Here is a 25,011-nt window from a genome sequence, read left to right as displayed (position 1 = left end):
GTGCTCAGACTGCTCCTCCTTAGTGTTTCAGAGCCTCGGTATATGCTTTGATGTTCCCCAACACCCACTCCAGCCTCACTTCATAAACACCAACATAGGGACAAACACACACACACTTTACATTCACTTTTCATCTTAGTCATGACATTAGAACACTCATCCTCAGAAAAAACATTTCATTATGAATAAAAGCATGCAAAGAAATAACATTTAAAAAAGTAGGCAGTGTAAAGACAACCATTTAAAAAAAGTAATGAACCTTTCTCGCGTGGAACCCCTCGACAACAATCCGCTGAAAAGGCAGCGCAAAATGCCAAAATATATTTTAGAAATATGTAACTTTCACACATTAACAAGTCCATTACAGCAAATGAAAGATAAACATCTTAATCTACCCATCGTGTCCGATTTCAAAAATGCTTTACAGCTAAAGCACAACATATGTTAGGTCATAGCCAAGTCGAAAAAACACACAGCCATTTTTTCCAGCCTGAGATAGGAGTCACAATAAGCAGAAATACAGCTAAAATTAATCACTAACCTTTGATGATCTTCATCAGATGACACTCATAGGACATCATGTTACACAATATATGTATGTTTTGTTCGATAATGTGCTTATTTATATCCAAAATCTCAGTTTACATTGGCGCGTTACGTGCAGTAATGTTTTGATTCCAAAACATCTGGTGATTTTGTTATTCACAGAATTAAAGATAGACTTCTCCTTAATGAAACCGCTGTGTCAGATTTCAAAAAAACTTTACGGAGAAAGCATAGTACCACGCTTAAAGCCCAATCCAGCCAGAGAAATATAAATGTTGGTGTCAACAGAAGTTAGAAATAACACCATAAATATTCCCTTACCTTTGATGATCTTCATCAGAAGGCACTCCCAGGAATCCCAGTTCAACAATAATTACTGATTTGTTCCATAAAGTTCCATCATTTATGTCCAAATATCCACTTGTTGTTAGCGTGTTCAGCCCAGTAATCCATCTTCATGAGGCGTGAGCATTTCATCCAGACAAAAACTCGAAAAGTTCCGTTACAGTCCTATAGAAACATGTCAAACGATGTATGGAATCAATCGTTAGGATGTTTTTAACATAAAACATCAATAATATTCCAACCGGAGAATTCCTCTGTCTTCAGAAAAGGCACTGGAACACGAGGTAACTCTGTTGGGAACGCGCGTCATGAGACCAAGGCTCTCTGCCAGACCACTGACTCAGAGGTCTCATGAGCCCCTCCTTTATAGTAGAATCCTCATTCAAGTTTCAAAAGACGGTTGACATCTAGTGGAAGCCATAGGAAGTGCAACCTCATCCATATCTTAATGTGTAGGCCAAGCTTTGAAAAACTACAAACCTCAGATGTCCCACTTCCTGGTTGGATTTTTCTCAGGTTTTCGCCAGCCATATGAGTTCTGTTATACTCATAGATATCATTCAAACAGTTTTAGAAACTTCAGAGTGTTTTCTATCCAATACTACTAATAGTATGCATATATTAGCATCTGGGACAGAGTAGGAGGAAGTTCACTAAGGGCACGCTATTCATCCAAAAGTGAAAATGCTGCCCCCTATCCCAAAAAGGTTAATGGCATGTTTCAAAGTTGCAAGTGCTAACATCCTCAGGCATAGCATCAGTCCTTGACAGTTTCTGCTGACTACAGCAGCGAATCTCAGTTTTTCTTGCCAAACAAGGGCATTGATCGATTTCCTGGTAACAGACAGCACTATGGTGGTTTCCTATCTAGTTATGAATCTAGCAAGCCTGGGCATGGGTGTATGGAGAAGACTGCTACTGTATAACGCCCCATTAACTTCATATAATACTTCCTCTCTGAGGTCAGGTCCATCTCACCCTTACCAATTCCTGCTGTTCTGCCTGACTAAGAGGCAACCCCTACACACCTAACACAGCCACCAGCTTCCAGATTGAAATTGACCTTTTATAGTAAATGACTGAGAAAACTGTGTATGCGGTTATAGGCCTACAGTATATTATTTATATCTCCCAGTGGGCCCTTCTGACAAGCCAAATTATCCCCTTGGGGCCCTCAATCTCTTCTTTAACTCCCCACCGCCACTGATGTTGTGCAAACTAAGATGGATGACTAAGGGGACTCACTCTGATTAACCTTGCTGTATCAATAGTGGAGTCTTGGCTAAGGCTAACAGTTAAAGGTTATAGTTACATACAGTGTAGTAGCAGGACATTCCCCCCCAACTCAACTCAAATCCCTGTCATCTCTCACACATGTGAATATGCACACACCATATTTTATATCTTCCATCACACACCCAACCACATCCACCCACACTCACCCTGGAAGTAGGAGCACTGCTACATCCTTGGCCAATAGCCGACAGGCTTCATTTTCATTATTCTCAGACTCCAGCTTCACAGCAGCCAACCATATCTCTTCACTGTTAGGGTTAGCCTGGACACAAAGGGAGAAAGGTGTTTTGCTTGTATCAAATCTTGGTTTGCACTTTGCTGTGTACCCTATTGTTAAGAAAGAAAGATAACATTGGAATAAGCATGTTTACTCAAGCTAGCAAGCTCATTGTTCCTCTCTCACCTGGAAGGCCAGAGCCAGAATGCTGCAAGCAGCAGGCACGTTCTCAGCCAGCCACTTGGACTTGGTCCCCAACAGCCACAGGACGTCAGCTTTGGGACAGTGAGCCACCACCCTCTGCAGCCTCCAGAGACTCTCTGGGATGGGGAGGGATGGAGGAGAAGTAAGAGGGTGAGGTATGGAGAGATAGAAAGGAAGTGAAATGAGAGGGAGATGTGGGGAAAGATAGAGGGAGGAGTGACGAAAGGGGGAAGAGGGAGAGATTTAATAATAAGTAATTGAGAGAGTATGAGAGGAAAGAGAGGCTTGAAAAGTGATTGATCACAACTAACCAAATGGGATCATTAAGAGGGTGAATATAATCACTATTATACATTAAGACAAGACGGACTCCTAGAAAAGCGACCAATCAAATTAATTGGCTTCTATTGAGTCACCTGCCAATGAAAAATTGCCACAGTGAAGATATCCACTCTGAAATATTCTAGTTTACAATGCACGTAGTCATTTGATACAACTTCTGCTTTCACACACACAGACACACACACACAGACACACACACACACACACACACACACACACACACACACACACACACACACACACACACACACACACACACACACACACACACACACACACACGCCCGCGCGCGCACACACACACACACACACACACACACACACCTGGTGCCATGGTTCTTTTCGAAGTAAGATGACCTGAGCCACACACTCATTTTTCTGAGGAACATCTGCAGGGGGTGGGCATAGATGGCACGGGCACACTCCAGTACCCATGGGACACACACTGAAACACAACAACAGTCACATTACACACACGGGGTGTGTGTACACACACCCCGTGGGAGACACTGAAATAAAAACGAATTACAAATAATGTATCAAACTGTGGATATACCAAATGTTCCTAATGTAATCTGAGTATTGGGCATTTGGTACATTTGGGTAGTGAGAGGTTGCAGGTATATGGTCATCATTCTTACGCTCTCTGCATCCTCCATCCAGGTGTGTTTACAGCTCTCCTCCTCGATGCCGATACCCGGATCACCGCCTGGTACGTTGCCTGCCTTGTCACACTCAACCCAAGAATACATTAGCTGATGGTAATAGTGCTCACTGTTGAGCCTAGTGAAGAAGAGAGAGAACTTGTGACCCGTGCCTAGTACAGTCTTGCAGGCCAGTGGAATGGTGGAGCCACTTGAGTGAAGAGGCCTACAAAACAACAGAACGAATCATGTGGAAACATCATGTCCCCATCCTCTTACAATCACAAGCATTAAATCTTCTCTGATTTATGGGTGGGTAGACGCTGTGCTGGGGGAAATTATGACATGATCTTTTCTCTTTTGAGATGGATCAAGCCAGTGTTTGATCTTGCTCTGCAGTGCCATCTCCCTGTGCTTAATGTTTCCCCCAGTGCTCTCCAATAAACTGTAACTCCCATCCCTGTGCCAGAGAACAGTAGATGGCCACTGTACATCCACTTTACTTTAGAGCCATGAAAAGTCAGAGGGAAAAGAGGAAAGTCAGAAGTGAAAAAAGGAAAGGAATTAGAGAGATAATTGCGGTCAAAGGCCTAGTTGTGAAACAGTAAGTGCAAGTTGAGGTGAATTGCACTGAACTGCACAGAGATCAGTAAGACATCAGTCACTGACCTGCACACACACGCAGGTCAGTGTTTAAGTGCAGTCTGCTGCTGCTTGTTATGTGCTGCAGAGATAAAATAAGATAGAGGAAACAATTGTGCCATATTACTCTGGCATGCCAGCACCTCTGAAGAGAGGGAGTGGCCGTAGTATCATTTTACATAGTGGAGTCAAGGGCAACGCAGAAAACATTTGGGTAAAAGGTGAAGAGAATTAGAGGTTTTGAAAATGCTGGGTTGCAGCAGAATGCTTTTGGATTATGGCTGCTCAAGACTGTTTGGTTTATTCAGTGGGTCACAGGAAAATACCAAGAGCTGGAAGTGGACAACACAGAACTTTGGAGCACACCTGTGTTTCCTGCTCTAGATTCTCACCACTATACACTGTTCTCTTCTCCACCATTTGAGTGTTCTCTTTGGCCTCCTCCAACTTGGCGGCAGTGATCCATATGTGACAGTCCATAGGGATGTTTATCCTGGGCCTTGTTCACGACACGTCTGTTCACGACACGTCTAGCGTTCTCATACATTCCAACCTCGCCAGCCACAGCTCCACAGCAGTCTTCCAAAGATACATTCTCCAGAGCTGTTACACATGTACTGTGTACCATGTGTATCCTGTGCCAAACAGGCAGGCCAGTGGAATGCAAGTGCCACTTGAGTGAAGAGGCCTATAAAATAAAACTACAGATCTATATGGATTCACTATGTCCCCAGTCTTCTTACAAAACACGACCAGGGCTCCTCTACCATTTAAAGATGGATCTCTTCAATAATCTCTGATTTATGAGTGGGTAGACCTTTAAATAGACTGTCCTGGGGGACATTATGATATGACCTTGTCTCTTTAAAGCTGGATCAAGTCAGTGTTTATTTCAGCTCTGCAGTGCCTACTCCCTGTACTTGACTTGACACACATCGCTGCAGAAACACTTTATTTCGTAATGTAATCATGGCAATTGCCATGCTAATATCAACACATTGCCTAATAGCCTGGAGAGGCACACTGTGATGGAGAAATACAGAAGGCTTTTTTCTTTCTTTGGTGAAATACAGTCAGACAGAAAGAGGGAAGCCCAGACATGTATGTAGGCTGCTAACACTTTCATATTATGCATAACATCCATCTCTGTCACAGAGGAATGCTGCTGGGAACTGCACTGTGTAATGGATCAGGGCTTACACGGCATTGACACCATGACGGGGTGTACATGGGGGGGGGGGGGCGTCAAACACTACAAGTGTCATTTGGGATAAGAAACGAATTGAACTGGAGCGATGGTTTGTGGAACTATTTATTTCCCTCTTCTCTCAGTCTTCCTTTCCTTCTATCGATAGTCCAAGCTCAACAGCAGACAAGAAGCTCTCAGTCGCACTGCAGAATTAGACGCTTTTCCACCTTTCTCCAAACGACATATTTCAAAGTTACAAAATCAAGTGCCTATTACTGGGATTGAACACAGACACCCTCGGGGCCGGAGCTCATAGCTTACGCCCATCAGCCATCCCCATCCACAACACCCGAGCAAAACCCAAGAATACAGTACTTGATGGTAATAGTGCTCACTGTTGACCCTAATGGCGAAGTCCTGTACACATCCCTCACGAGCTCCGGAACTTTACGGTTGTAAAGTCATTTATTCAGAATGGGTTGAGAGATTCTCTGGTACTTTACGGTTGTAAAGTCGTTCATTCAGAATGGGTTGAGAGATTCTCTGGTACTTTACGGTTGTAAAGTCGTTAATTCAGAATGGGTTAAGAGATTATCTGGTACTTTACGGTTGTAAAGTCATTAATTCAGAATGGGTTAAGAGATTCTCTGGTACTTTACGGTTGTAAAGTTGTTCATTCAGAATGGGTTAAGAGATTCTCTGGTACTCTACGGTTGTAAAGTCATTCATTCAGAATGGGTTATGAGATTCTCTGGTACTTTACGGTTGTAAAGTCGTTCATTCAGAATGGGTTAAGAGATTCTCTGGTACTTTTGTATACTTTTTAGCCTGTAGTTCTGAAAGTAGTGCTCATGAGTCCTTGAAAATTGCATATTTTGTGCATATATGTGCATCATGTCATCGTTCTCTTGCTCTGCTGTGTGTTCATCTAGCTAGCGGTCACTCAAATGACGGGGGGCTGAAGTTCATTGGCTTAAGTTGAGCTATTTATTAAGACTCGCCTTGATAACTCACGGATGCTGCAGTGGTCTAAGAAGCAGGCTCCTGCTCCACAGACCATTGGTTCAATCTGGGCACTCATCATGAGTTGTTTTTTATTGTTGCCTCCAGTGGTTTTAATGCCAAATTTGACTTGAATCTGGAGTGATCTCTCTGGACAGGTGTGAGAAACTGGTTTGCATCATTGTAGCTTTGACAGGGCACAGACAGTCACTCACCCTTCCTGCGGACACGTTTCTTGGCCCTGACATCGGTCTCCAGCACAGCAGCTCTGATGTAGATGCGTACAGACGTGGGGAGGTGACACAACGCCTAGGCCACCACGGCCTTGGCTGTGTCTCCTAGCTCCAGCCTGGCAGACTCCAGCCACACATCCTCACTCTGGGGACAAAACACACACATTAATCTCACACACACAGCCTGGACCATCACTGCCTTGGTTGAGTCAAGTCATGTTTATTTGTCATATGCACATGATACACATGGTACACATTACAATGAAATGCTTACTTGGAGGTTCACTCTTGACAATGCTGCTGATTCACTTCAATTAGTCACACCACCAATGAGGTAAAGCAGTTTAGACCGATAATCTAACGCAGGGTAGTCAGGCCAGCCCACCCCTAATGTCTGTAGATCTAACCAGACCAGCGCTGACACTGACTGGTGGAGAAACTGAAGGCCTCATTTCATCTCATACACCAACCAAAATATACAGATACACACCATGGGAAGTCAGAAGTGTATTTCAAAAAGCTACTCTACATTGTGTGCGTGCGCATGTTACCTTGGGACACATATTGATGCCCTTCATGATGAGGTTCCTGGTCATCTGTAGTTTACCAGTCTCCTCCTCTAGCCTGGCCAAGGTGATCCAGGTGGTGGAGGTGGGGGGGGGGCTTCTTAATGTCAATACACACACACAAACACACACAAAAAGACAGTCAACAATACAGACAGAGATACAGATACGCAACAAATGTGTGTCCAAATGTGTGTGTGTGTGCTTATTCTCCGGGGCTACTCCCCTGATGTCTCCTCCGTGTGTGGGGATCATAGAGTTGAGGTCAGTGAGGTAACCTTTAGGATCCACCACCGTCTGTCCACTCACTGAGTCAGACACCTGAGAGGGGAGAGATGGAGAAAAGATCAGCACAAATACACATAAAAGGAAAAGTGCTTACTGGAAACCTTTGATACCATCTGATAGCATTTGATAGCAGCTGACCAGTCCCTACCATAGCATATAGGTTGGTTCATAAAAGTCAAACTAGACACAAGCTTTTAAGTCAGTAGGTCTAAGTGGTGTGTTACGTGGCTGAGCCTCATGTCCATCAAATACCTCCATCAAAACATGAAATACAAGGCACAAATCAACATCCTCCATCAAAACATGAAATACAAGACACAAATCAACTCCCTCCATCAAAACATGAAATACATGACACAAATCAACTACCCCCATCAAAACATGAAATACATGACACAAATCAACATCCTCCATCAAAACATGAAATACATGACACATATCAACTACCTCCATCAAAACATGAAATACATGACACAAATCAACTCCCTCCATCAAAACATGAAATACATGACACAAATCAACTCCCTCCATCAAAACACGAAATACATGACACAAATCAACATCCTCCATCAAAACATGAAATACATGACACATATCAACATCCTTCATCAAAACATGAAATACATGACACAAATCAACTCCCTCCGTCAAAACATGAAATACATGACACAAATCAACTCCCTCCATCAAAACATGAAATACATGACACAAATCAACATCCTCCATCAAAACATGAAATACATGACACAAATCAACTACCTCCATCAAAACATGAAATACATGACACAAATCAACTCCCTCCATCAAAACATGAAATACATGACACAAATCAACTCCATCCATCAAAACATGAAATACATGACACAAATCAACTCCCTCCATCAAAACATGAAATACATGACACAAATCAACTCCATCCATCAAAACATGAAATACATGACACAAATCAACATCCTCCATCAAAACATGAAATACATGACACAACTCAACTACCTCCATCAAAACATGAAATACATGACACAAATCAACTCCCTCCATCAAAACATTAAAATACATGACACAAATCAACATCCTCCATCAAAACATTAAATACATGACACATATCAACATCCTTCATCAAAACATGAAATACATGACACAAATCAACTCCCTCCGTCAAAACATGAAATACATGACACAAATCAACTCCCTCCATCAAAACATGAAATACATGACACAAATCAACTACCTCCATCAAAACATGAAATACATGACACAAATCAACATCCTCCATCAAAACATGAAATACATGACACAAATCAACTCCCTCCATCAAAACATGAAATACATGACACAAATCAACTCCCTCCATCAAAACATGAAATACATGACACAAATCAACTACTTCCATCAAAACATGAAATACGTGATACAAATCAACTCCCTCCATCAAAACATGAAATACATGACACAAATCAACATCCTCCATCAAAACATGAAATACATGACACAAATCAACTCCCTCCATCAAAACATGAAATACATGACACAAATCAACTACCCCCATCAAAACATGATATACATGACACAAATCAACTACCCCCATCAAAACATGAAAAACATGACACATATCAACATCCTCCATCAAAACATGAAATACATGACAGAATGCAACTACCCCCATCAAAACATGATATACATGACACAAATCAACTACCCCCATCAAAACATGAAATACCTGACACAAATCAACATCCTCCATCAAAACATGAAATACATGACACAAATCAACATCCTCCATCAAAACATGAAATGCATGACACAAATCAACATCCTCCATCAAAACATGAAATACATGACACAACTCAACTACCTCCATCAAAACATGAAATACATGACAGAAATCAACTCCCTCCATCAAAACATGAAATACATGACACAAATCAACATCCTCCATCAAAACATGAAATACATGACACATATCAACATCCTTCATCAAAACATGAAATACATGACAATAATCAACTCCCTCCGTCAAAACATGAAATACATGACACAAATCAACTCCCTCCTTCAAAACATGAAATACATGACACAAATCAACATCCTCCATCAAAACATGAACTACATGACACAAATCAACTACCTCCATCAAAACATGAAATACATGACACAAATCAACTACCTCCATCAAAACATGAAATACATGACACAAATCAACTCCCTCCATCAAAACATGAAATACATGACACAAATCAACTCCCTCCATCAAAACATGAAATACATGACACAAATCAACTACCTCCATCAAAACATGAAATACGTGATACAAATCAACTCCCTCCATCAAAACATGAAATACATGACACAAATCAACATCCTCCATCAAAACATGAAATACATGACACAAATCAACTCCCTCCATCAAAACATGAAATACATGACACAAATCAACTACCCCCATCAAAACATGATATACATGACACAAATCAACTACCCCCATCAAAACATGAAAAACATGACACATATCAACATCCTCCATCAAAACATGAAATACATGACAGAATGCAACTACCCCCATCAAAACATGATATACATGACACAAATCAACTACCCCCATCAAAACATGAAATACCTGACACAAATCAACATCCTCCATCAAAACATGAAATACATGACACAAATCAACATCCTCCATCAAAACATGAAATACATGACACAAATCAACATCCTCCATCAAAACATGAAATACATGACACAACTCAACTACCTCCATCAAAACATGAAATACATGACAAAAATCAACTCCCTCCATCAAAACATGAAATACATGACACAAATCAACATCCTCCATCAAAACATGAAATACATGACACATATCAACATCCTTCATCAAAACATGAAATACATGACAATAATCAACTCCCTCCGTCAAAACATGAAATACATGACACAAATCAACTCCCTCCATCAAAACATGAAATACATGACACAAATCAACATCCTCCATCAAAACATGAAATACATGACACAAATCAACTACCTCCATCAAAACATGAAATACATGACACAAATCAACTCCCTCCATCAAAACATGAAATACATGACACAAATCAACTACCTCCATCAAAACGTGAAATACATGACACAAATCAACATCCTCCATAAAAACATGAAATACATGACACAAATCAACTACCTCCATCAAAACATGAAATACATGACACAAATCAACTACCTCCATCAAAACATGAAATACATCACACAAATCAACATCCTCCATCAAAACATGAAATACATGACACAAATTAACTACCCCATCAAAACATGATATACATGACACAAATCAACTACCCCCATCAAAACATGAAATACATGACACATATCAACATCCTCCATCAAAACATGAAATACATGACACAAATCAACTCACTCCATCAAAACATGAAATACATGACACAAATCAACATCCTCCATCAAAACATGAAATACATGACACATATCAACATCCTACATCAAAACATGAAATACATGACATAAATCAAGTCCCTCCATCAAAACATGAAATACATGACACAAATCAACTACCTCCATCAAAACATGAAATACGTGACACAAATCAACTCCCTCCATCAAAACATGAAATACATGACACAAATCAACATCCTCCATCAAAACATGAAATACATGACACAAATCAACTACCTCCATCAAAACATGAAATACATGACACAAATCAACTACCTCCATCAAAACATGAAATACATGACACAAATCAACTACCCCCATCAAAACATGATATACATGACACAAATCAACTACCCCCATCAAAACATGAAAAACATGACACATATCAACATCCTCCATCAAAACATGAAATACATGACAGAATGCAACTACCCCCATCAAAACATGATATACATGAAACAAATCAACTACCCCCATCAAAACATGATATACATGACACAAATCAACTACCCCCATCAAAACATGAAAAACATGACAAATATCAACATCCTCCATCAAAACATGAAATACATGACAGAATGCAACTACCCCCATCAAAACATGATATACATGACACAAATCAACTACCCCCATCAAAACATGAAATACCTGACATAAATCGACATCCTCCATCAAAACATGAAATACATGACACAACTCAACTACCTCCATCAAAACATGAAATACATGACACAAATCAACTCCCTCCATCAAAACATGAAATACATGACACAAATCAACATCCTCCATCAAAACATGAAATACATGACACATATCAACATCCTTCATCAAAACATGAAATACATGACACAAATCAACTCCCTCCATCAAAACATGAAATACATGACACAAATCAACATCCTCCATCAAAACATGAAATACATGACACAAATCAACTACCTCCATCAAAACATGAAATACATGACACAAATCAACTCCCTCCATCAAAACATGAAATACATGACACAAATCAACTACCTCCATCAAAACATGAAATACATGACACAAATCAACTCCCTCCATCAAAACATGAAATACATGACACAAATCAACATCCTCCATCAAAACATGAAATACATGAGACAAATCATCTACCCCCATCAAATCATGATATACATGACACAAATCAACTACCCCATCAAAACATGAAATACATGACACATATCAACATCCTCCATCAAAACATGAAATACATGACACAAATAAACTCCATCCATCAAAACATGAAATACATGACACAAATCAACATCCTCCATCAAAACATGAAATACATGACACAAATCAACTACCTCCATCAAAACATGAAATACATGACACAAATCAACTACCTCCATCAAAACATGAAATACATGACACAAATCAACTCCCTCCATCAAAACATGAAATACATGACACAAATCAACATCCTCCATCAAAACATGAAATACATGAGACAAATCAACTACCCCCATCAAATCATGATATACATGACACAAATCAACTACCCCATCAAAACATGAAATACATGACACATATCAACATCCTCCATCAAAACATGAAATACATGACACAAATCAACTCCATCCATCAAAACATGAAATACATGACACAAATCAACATCCTCCATCAAAACATGAAATACATGACACAAATCAACATCCTCCATCAAAACATGAAATACATGACACAAATCAACTACCTCCATCAAAACATGAAATACATGAGACAAAGCAACTACCCCCATCAAAACAGGATATACATGACACAAATCAACTCCCTCCATCAAAACATGAAATACATGACACAAATCAACATCCTCCATCAAAACATGAAATACATGACACAAATCAACTACCTCCATCAAAACATGAAATACATGACACAAATCAACTACCTCCATCAAAACATGAAATACATGACACAAATCAACATCCTCCATCAAAACATGAAATACATGACACAAATTAACTACCCCATCAAAACATGAAATACATGACACATATCAACATCCTCCATCAAAACATGAAATACATGACACAAATCAACATCCTCCATCAAAACATGAAATACATGACACAAATCAACTACCTCCATCAAAACATGAAATACATGAGACAAAGCAACTACCCCCATCAAAACAGGATATACATGACACAAATCAACTCCCTCCATCAAAACATGAAATACATGACACAAATCAACTACCCCCATCAAAACATGAAATACATGACACATATCAACATCCTCCATTAAAACATGAAATACATGACACAAATCAACTCCCTCCATCAAAACATGAAATACATGACACAAATCAACATCCTCCATCAAAACATGAAATACATGACACATATCAACATCCTCCATCAAAACATGAAATACATGACATAAATCAACTCCCTCCATCAAAACATGAAATACATGACACAAATCAACTACCTCCATCAAAACATGAAATACGTGACACAAATCAACTCCCTCCATCAAAACATGAAATACATGACACAAATCAACTACCTCCATCAAAACATGAAATACATGAGACAAAGCAACTACCCCCATCAAAACAGGATATACATGACACAAATCAACTCCCTCCATCAAAACATGAAATACATGACACAAATCAACATCCTCCATCAAAACATGAAATACATGACACAAATCAACTACCTCCATCAAAACATGAAATACATGACACAAATCAACTACCTCCATCAAAACATGAAATACATGACACAAATCAACATCCTCCATCAAAACATGAAATACATGACACAAATTAACTACCCCATCAAAACATGATATACATGACACAAATCAACTACCCCCATCAAAACATGAAATACATGACACATATCAACATCCTCCATCAAAACATGAAATACATGACACAAATCAACTCCCTCCATCAAAACATGAAATACATGACACAAATCAACATCCTCCATCAAAACATAAAATACATGACACATATCAACATCCTCCATCAAAACATGAAATACATGACATAAATCAACTCCCTCCATCAAAACATGAAATACATGACACAAATCAACTACCTCCATCAAAACATGAAATACGTGACACAAATCAACTCCCTCCATCAAAACATGAAATACATGACACAAATCAACTACCTCCATCAAAACATGAAATACATGACACAAATCAACTACCTCCATCAAAACATGAAATACATGACACAAATCAACTACCTCCATTAAAACATGAAATACATGACACAAATTAACTACCCCCATCAAAACATGATATACATGACACAAATCAACTACCCCCATCAAAACATGAAAAACATGACACATATCAACATCCTCCATCAAAACATGAAATACATGACAGAATGCAACTACCCCCATCAAAACATGATATACATGACACAAATCAACTACCCCCATCAAAACATGAAATACCTGACATAAATCAACATCCTCCATCAAAACATGAAATACATGAGACAAAGCAACTACCCCCATCAAAACAGGACATACATGACACAAATCAACTCCCTCCATCAAAACATGAAATACATGACACAAATCAACATCCTCCATCAAAACATGAAATACATGACACAAATCAACTACCTCCATCAAAACATGAAATACATGACACATATCAACATCCTCCATCAAAACATGAAATACATGACACAAATCAACTCCCTCCATCAAAACATGAAATACATGACACAAATCAACTACCTCCATCAAAACATGAAATACGTGACACAAATCAACTCCCTCCATCAAAACATGAAATACATGACACAAATCAACTCCCTCCATCAAAACATGAAATACATAACACAAATCAACATCCTCCATCAAAACATGAAATACATGACACAAATCAACTACCTCCATCAAAACATGAAATACATGACACAAATCAACTCCCTCCATCAAAACATGAAATACATGACACAAATCAACATCCTCCATCAAAACATGAAATACATGACACAAATTAACTACCCCATCAAAACATGATATACATGACATAAATCAACTACCCCCATCAAAACATGAAATACATGACACAAATCAACTACCTCCATCAAAACATGAAATACATGACACAAATCAACATCCTCCATCAAAACATGAAATACATGACACAAATTAACTACCCCATCAAAACATGATATACATGACACAAATCAACTACCCTCATCAAAACATGAAATACATGACACATATCAACATCCTCCATCAAAACATGAAATACATGACACAAATCAACTCCCTCCATCAAAACATGAAATACATGACGCACATCAACATCCTCCATCAAAACATGAAATACATGACACAAATCAACTCCCTCCGTCAAAACATGAAATACATGACACAAATCAACATCCTCCATCAAAACATGAAATACATGACACAAATCAACATCCTCCATCAAAACATGGAATACATGACACAAATCAACATCCTCCATCAAAACATGAAATACATGACACAAATCAACATCCTCCATCAAAACATGAAATACATGACACAAATCAACATCCTCCATCAAAACATGGAATACATGACACAAATCAACTCCCTCCATCAAAACATGAAATACATGACACAAATCAACATCCTCCATCAAAACATGAAATACATGACACAAATTAACTACCCCATCAAAACATGATATACATGACACAAATCAACTACCCCGATCAAAACATGAAATACATGACACAAATCAACATCCTCCATCAAAACATGAAATACATGACACAAATAACTACCCCATCAAAACATGATATACATGACACAAATCAACTACCCCCATCAAAACATGAAATACATGACACATATCAACATCCTCCATCAAAACATGAAATACATGACACAAATCAACTCCCTCCATCAAAATATGAAATACATGACACAAATCAACATCCTCCATCAAAACATGAAATACATGACACAAATCAACTCCCTCCATCAAAACAGGATATACATGACACAAATCAACATCCTCCATCAAAACATGAAATACATGACACAAATCAACATCCTCCATCAAAACATGGAATACATGACACAAATCAACATCCTCCATCAAAACATGAAATACATGACACATATCAACATCCTCCATCAAAACATGAAATACATGACACAAATCAACTCCCTCCATCAAAACATGAAATACATGACACAAATCAACATCCTCCATCAAAACATGAAATACATGACACAAATCAACATCCTCCAACAAAACATGAAATACATGACACAAATCAACATCCTCCACCAAAACATGATAAACATGACATAAATCAACTACCTCCATCAAAACATGAAATACATGACACAAATCAACATCCTCCACCAAAACATGATATACATGACACAAATCAACATCCTCCATCAAAACATGAAATACATGAGACAAAGCAACTACCCCCATCAAAACATGATATACATGACACATATGAACATCCTCCATCAAAACATGAAATACATGACACAAATCAACTCCCTCCATCAAAACATGAAATACATGACACAAATCAACATCCTCCATCAAAACATGAAATAGATGACACAAATCAACTACCTCCATCAAAACATGAAATACATGACACAAATCAACTCCCTCCATCAAAACATGAAATACATGACACAAATCAACTCCCTCCATCAAAACATGAAATACATGACACAAATCAACATCCTCCATCAAAACATGAAATACATGACACAAATGAACTCCCTCCATCAAAACATGAAATACATGACACAAATCAACATCCTCCATCAAAACATGAAATACATGACACAAATCAACATCCTCCATCAAAACATGGAAAACATGACACAAATCAACATCCTCCATCAAAACATGAAATACATGACACAAATCAACATCCTCCACCAAAACATGATATACATGACATAAATCAACTACCTCCATCAAAACATGAAATACATGACACAAATCAACATCCTCCACCAAAACATGATATACATGACATAAATCAACATCCTCCATCAAAACATGAAATACATGACACAAATCAACATCCTCCATCAAAACATGAAATACATGACACAAATCAACATCCTCCATCAAAACATGAAATACATGACACAAATCAACTCCCTCCATCAAAACATGAAATACATGACACAAATCAACATCCTCCATCAAAACATGAAATACATGACACAAATCAACTCCCTCCATCAAAACATGAAATACATGACACAAATCACCATCCTCCATCAAAACATGAAATACATGACACAAATCAACATCCTCCATCAAAACATGGAATACATGACACAAATCAACATCCTCCATCAAAACATGAAATACATGACACAAATCAACATCCTCCACCAAAACATGATATACATGACATAAATCAACATCCTCCATCAAAACATGAAATACATGACACAAATCAACTACCCCCATCAAAACATGAAATACATGACACATATCAACATCCTCCATCAAAAACTGAAATACATGACACAAATCAACTCCCTCCATCAAAACATGAAATACATGACACAAATCAACATCCTCCACCAAAACATGAAATACATGACACAAATCAACATCCTCCACCAAAACATGAAATACATGACACAAATCAACATCCTCCATCAAAACATGAAATACATGACACAAATCAATTCCCTCCATCAAAACATGAAATACATGACACAAATCAACATCCTCCATCAAAACATGAAATACATGACACAAATCAACATCCTCCATCAAAACATGGAATACATGACACAAATCAACATCCTCCATCAAAACATGAAATACATGACACAAATCAACATCCTCCACCAAAACATGAAATACATGACACAAATCAACATCCTCCACCAAAACATGAAATACATGACACAAATCAACATCCTCCATCAAAACATGAAATACATGACACAAATCAATTCCCTCCATCAAAACATGAAATACATGACACAAATCAACATCCTCCATCAAAACATGAAATACATGACACAAATCAACATCCTCCATCAAAACATGGAATACATGACACAAATCAACATCCTCCATCAAAACATGAAATACATGACACAAATCAACATCCTCCACCAAAACATGATATACATGACACAAATCAACATCCTCCATCAAAACATGAAATACATGAGACAAAGCAACTACCCCCATCAAAACATGATATACATGACACATATGAACATCCTCCATCAAAACATGAAATACATGACACAAATCAACTCCCTCCATCAAAACATGAAATACATGACACAAATCAACATCCTCCATCAAAACATGAAATACATGACACAAATCAACTACCCCATCAAAACACGATATACATGACACAAATCAACTACCCCCATCAAAACATGAAATACATGACACATATCAACATCCTCCATCAAAACATGAAATACATGACACAAATCAACTCCCTCCATCAAAACATGAAATACATGACACAAATCAACATCCTCCATCAAAACATGAAATACATGACACAAATCAACTCCCTCCATCAAAACATGAAATACATGACACAAATCAACATCCTCCATCAAAACATGAAATACATGACACAAATCAACATCCTCCATCAAAACATGGAATACATGACACAAATCAACATCCTCCATCAAAACATGAAATACATGACACAAATCAACTCCCTCCATCAAAACATGAAATACATGACACAAATCAACATCCTCCATCAAAACATGAAATACATGACACAAATCAACTACCCCCATCAAAACACGATATACATGACACAAATCAACATCCCCCATCAAAACATGAAATACATGACACAAAATAACTACCTCCATCAAAACATGAAATACATGACACAAATCAACATCCTTCATCAAAACATGAAATACATGACACAAATTAACTACCCCATCAAAACATGATATACATGACACAAATCAACATCCCCCATCAAAACATGAAATACATGACACAAATCAACTACCTCCATCAAAACATGAAATACATGACACAAATCAACATCCTCCATCAAAACATGAAATACATGACACAAATCAACTCCCTCCGTCAAAACATGAAATACATGACACAAATCAACATCCTCCATCAAAACATGAAATACATGACACAAATCAACATCCTCCATCAAAACATGGAATACATGACACAAATCAACATCCTCCATCAAAACATGAAATACATGACACAAATCAACATCCTCCATCAAAACATGAAATACATGACACAAATCAACTCCCTCCATCAAAACATGAAATACATGACACAAATCAACATCCTCCATCAAAACATGAAATACATGACACAAATCAACTACCCCCATCAAAACACGATATACATGACACAAATCAACTACCCCCATCAAAACATGAAATACATGACACATATCAACATCCTCCATCAAAACATGAAATACATGACACAAATCAACTCCCTCCATCAAAACATGAAATACATGACACAAATCAACATCCTCCATCAAAACATGAAATACATGACACAAATCAACTCCCTCCATCAAAACATGAAATACATGACACAAATCAACATCCTCCATCAAAACATGAAATACATGACACAAATCAACATCCTCCATCAAAACATGGAATACATGACACAAATCAACATCCTCCATCAAAACATGAAATACATGACACAAATCAACTCCCTCCATCAAAACATGAAATACATGACACAAATCAACATCCTCCATCAAAACATGAAATACATGACACATATCAACATCCTCCATCAAAACATGAAATACATGACACAAATCAACTCCCTCCAACAAAACATGAAATACATGACACAAATCAACATCCTCCATCAAAACATGAAATACATGACACAAATCAACTACCCCCATCAAAACACGATATACATGACACAAATCAACATCCTCCATCAAAACATGAAATACATGACACAAATCAACTCCCTCCATCAAAACATGAAATACATGACACAAATCAACATCCTCCATCAAAACATGAAATACATGACACAAATTAACTACCCCATCAAAACATGATATACATGACACAAATCAACATCCCCCATCAAAACATGAAATACATGACACAAATCAACTACCTCCATCAAAACATGAAATACATGACACAAATCAACATCCTCCATCAAAACATGAAATACATGACACAAATTAACTACCCCATCAAAACATGATATACATGACACAAATCAACTACCCTCATCAAAACATGAAATACATGACACATATCAACATCCTCCATCAAAACATGAAATACATGACACAAATCAACTCCCTCCATCAAAACAGGAAATACATGACACACATCAACATCCTCCATCAAAACATGAAATACATGACACAAATCAACTCCCTCCGTCAAAATATGAAATACATGACACAAATCAACATCCTCCATCAAAACATGAAATACATGACACAAATCAACATCCTCCATCAAAACATGGAATACATGACACAAATCAACATCCTCCATCAAAACATGAAATACATGACACAAATCAACATCCTCCATCAAAACATGAAATACATGACACAAATCAACATCCTCCATCAAAACATGGAATACATGACACAAATCAACTCCCTCCATCAAAACATGAAATACATGACACAAATCAACATCCTCCATCAAAACATGAAATACATGACACAAATTAACTGCCCCATCAAAACATGATATACATGACACAAATCAACTACCCCCATCAAAACATTAAATACATGACACATATCAACATCCTCCATCAAAACATGAAATACATGACACAAATCAACTCCCTCCATCAAAACATGAAATACATGACACAAATCAACATCCTCCATCAAAACATGAAATACATGACACAAATCAACTCCCTCCATCAAAACATGAAATACAAGACACAAATCAACATCCTCCATCAAAACATGAAATACATGACACAAATCAACTCCCTCCATCAAAACATGAAATACATGACACAAATCAACATCCTCCATCAAAACATGAAATACATGACACACATCAACATCCTCCATCAAAACATGAAATACATGACACAAATCAACTCCCTCCATCAAAACATGAAATACATGACACAAATCAACATCCTCCATCAAAACATGAAATACATGACACAAATCAACATCCTCCATCAAAACATGGAATACATGACACAAATCAACATCCTCCATCAAAACATGAAATACATGACACAAATCAACATCCTCCACCAAAACATGATATACATGACATAAATCAACTACCTCCATCAAAACATGAAATACATGACACAAATCAACATCCTCCACCAAAACATGATATACATGACATAAATCAACATCCTCCATCAAAACATGAAATACATGACACAAATCAACTACCACCATCAAAACATGAAATACATGACACATATCAACATCCTCCATCACAACATGAAATACATGACACAAATCAACTCCCTCCATCAAAACATGAAATACATGACACAAATCAATATCCTCCACCAAAACATGAAATACATGACACAAATCAACATCCTCCACCAAAACATGAAATACATGACACAAATCAACATCCTCCATCAAAACATGAAATACATGACACAAATCAATTCCATCTATCAAAACATGAAATACATGACACAAATCAACATCCTCCATCAAAACATGAAATACATGAGACAAAGCAACTACCCCCATCAAAACATGATATACATGACACATATGAACATCCTCCATCAAAACATGAAATACATGACACAAATCAACTCCCTCCATCAAAACATGAAATACATGACACAAATCAACATCCTCCATCAAAACATGAAATACATGACACATATCAACATCCTCCATCAAAACATGAAATACATGACACAAATCAACTCCCTCCATCAAAACATGGAATACATGACACAAATCAACATCCTCCATCAAAACATGAAATACATGACACAAATCAACATCCTCCACCAAAACATGAAATACATGACACAAATCAACATCCTCCACCAAAACATGAAATACATGACACAAATCAACATCCTCCATCAAAACATGAAATACATGACACAAATCAATTCCCTCCATCAAAACATGAAATACATGACACAAATCAACATCCTCCATCAAAACATGAAATACATGACACAAATCAACATCCTCCATCAAAACATGAAATACATGACACAAATCAACATCCTCCATCAAAACATGAAATACATGACACAAATCAACATCCTCCACCAAAACATGATATACATGACACAAATCAACATCCTCCATCAAAACATGAAATACATGAGACAAAGCAACTACCCCCATCAAAACATGATATACATGACACATATGAACATCCTCCATCAAAACATGAAATACATGACATAAATCAACTCCCTCCATCAAAACATGAAATACATGACACAAAACAACATCCTCCATCAAAACATGAAATACATGACACAAATCAACTACCTCCATCAAAACATGAAATACATGACACAAATCAACTACCTCCATCAAAACATGAAATACATGACACAAATCAACTCCCTCCATCAAAACATGAAATACATGACACAAATCAACATCCTCCATCAAAACATGAAATACATGACACAAATCAACTCCCTCCATCAAAACATGAAATACATGACACAAATCAACATCCTCCATCAAAACATGAAATACATGACACAAATCAACATCCTCCATCAAAACATGGAATACATGACACAAATCAACATCCTCCATCAAAACATGAAATACATGACACAAATCAACTCCCTCCATCAAAACATGAAATACATGACACAAATCAACATCCTCCATCAAAACATGAAATACATGACACATATCAACATCCTCCATCAAAACATGAAATACATGACACAAATCAACTCCCTCCATCAAAACATGAAATACATGACACAAATCAACATCCTCCATCAAAACATGAAATACATGACACAAATCAACATCCTCCATCAAAACATGGAATACATGACACAAATCAACATCCTCCATCAAAACATGAAATACATGACACAAATCAACATCCTCCACCAAAACATGATATACATGACATAAATCAACATCCTCCATCAAAACATGAAATACATGACACAAATCAACATCCTCCACCAAAACATGACATACATGACATAAATCAACATCCTCCATCAAAACATGAAATACATGACACAAATCAACTACCCCCATCAAAACATGAAATACATGACACATATCAACATCCTCCATCAAAACATGAAATACATGACACAAATCAACTCCCTCCATCAAAACATGAAATACATGACACAAATCAACATCCTCCATCAAAACATGAAATACATGACACAAATCAACATCCTCCATCAAAACATGAAATACATGACACAAATCAACTCCCTCCATCAAAACATGAAATACATGACACAAATCAACATCCTCCATCAAAACATGAAATACATGACACAAATCAACATCCTCCACCAAAACATGATATACATGACATAAATCAACATCCTCCATCAAAACATGAAATACATGACACAAATCAACATCCTCCACCAAAACATGATATACATGACATAAATCAACATCCTCCATCAAAACATGAAATACATGACACAAATCAACTCCCTCCATCAAAACATGAAATACATGACACAAATCAACATCCTCCATCAAAACATGAAATACATGACACAAATCAACTACCTCCATCAAAACATGAAAGACATGACACAAATCAACTCCCTCCATCAAAACATGAAATACATGACACAAATCAACATCCTCCATCAAAACATGAAATACATGACACAAATCAACTACCCCCATCAAAACACGATATAGATGACACAAATCAACTACCCCCATCAAAACATGAAATACATGACACATATCAACATCCTCCATCAAAACATGAAATACATGACACAAATCAACTACCTCCATCATAACATGAAATACATGACACAAATCAACATCCTCCATCAAAACATGAAATACATGACACAAATCAACTATCAATATACCCCTAGCAATGTCTGTGCCATTTGTTGATACTTTAATTATAAATTAGTATGCTCCATAAAAGGCAAGCAAACATAATATCACAGCATGGGCTTAATTATTTTTTCCTAAAATGATTTTTACAGAAGATGACCAATGCAGAAACAATGTCACTCAAGATCATGAATATCCAGAAACAAATGGCTTATTTGTTAGAGAGTTGTATTTACTGTTTTGCTAAAATGTGTGTATGAAAGCAATGAGAAGTGACTTACAGTTTTGCAAAATATAATACTGTTGTGCTCATTAGGTTATGATGGAGATCAAGTGGACCCCAGTTTCATTAAAAGTGTCTTATCAATCATGAAAAACTGTAAAATCCCTTAGAATGAATATGTTGCCATTCTAAGGTCAGTCACTACTCATTAAACATATTTAGAACTTTTAATATTCAGAACATTTACATACCGTAAAATACCACAATACTGCCAAAAAATAAGAAAAATATTGTGATATATTTTGGCCATCTTGCCCAGCCCCAATGTGTTTGTGTGTGTGTGTTTGTGTGTGTACTAACCCCCTGCAGTGGGTCCACGTGGTGTGCTTGTCTCCTGTGTTCAGGTGTTTGAAGAATAAGCTGTCTGGTATAGAGGTGAGTTTCTCATCGCGAGGGTTCCTCTGACGCTTCTTCCTGGCATTGTCAACCACTGGGATACTCAGCAATTCCCCCTCTGACATTCCTGACAGCTTCCTGCTTCCTCTACAGAGAGAGAGAGCGAGAGAGAGAGAGAGAGAGAGAGAGAGAGAGAGAGAGAGAGTGAGGGAGAGAGAGAGGGAGTTGGCAGCACAGTATGTCACAGCTTGCCACAAAATGTAATCTTTTCCCATGAATTATAAGTAATAGACAATTCAACCGAGTGCATGCTTAACTGAATGACAGCAGAGACAGATTACAATATGGAATTTATTGAAT

General features: G+C 37.5%; 1 protein-coding gene across 3 annotated transcripts in view; it reads right to left on the bottom strand.

Moving 5' to 3' along the window:
* Window positions 1-24,791, bottom strand: part of LOC110509204 (uncharacterized) — a 34,386-nt gene extending 9,595 nt beyond the window's left edge. For all 3 annotated transcript variants that reach the window (XR_016492918.1, XR_016492919.1, XM_090225678.1), the window contains exons 1-7: window positions 24,616-24,791; window positions 7,211-7,546; window positions 6,642-6,804; window positions 3,591-3,819; window positions 3,274-3,394; window positions 2,591-2,724; window positions 2,334-2,449 (exon numbers count right to left, since the gene is read on the bottom strand). Coding sequence is in view for 1 of the 3 variants with exons in the window: in XM_090225678.1 (XP_090081804.1) it covers window positions 2,334-2,449; window positions 2,591-2,724; window positions 3,274-3,283 (260 nt within the window). In the remaining 2 variants the exon portion in view is untranslated. The remainder of the gene's footprint in view (window positions 1-2,333; window positions 2,450-2,590; window positions 2,725-3,273; window positions 3,395-3,590; window positions 3,820-6,641; window positions 6,805-7,210; window positions 7,547-24,615) is intronic.
* Between the last annotated feature and the right edge of the window lie 220 nt (window positions 24,792-25,011).

This window comes from Oncorhynchus mykiss, chromosome 28, assembly GCF_057628025.1.
Source record: "Oncorhynchus mykiss isolate SJ-2025 chromosome 28, ASM5762802v1, whole genome shotgun sequence".
Taxonomy (NCBI): domain Eukaryota; kingdom Metazoa; phylum Chordata; class Actinopteri; order Salmoniformes; family Salmonidae; genus Oncorhynchus; species Oncorhynchus mykiss.
The sequence above is the reverse complement of the archived record's forward strand: the minus strand, read 5'-3'. Positions and strand labels throughout refer to the sequence as shown.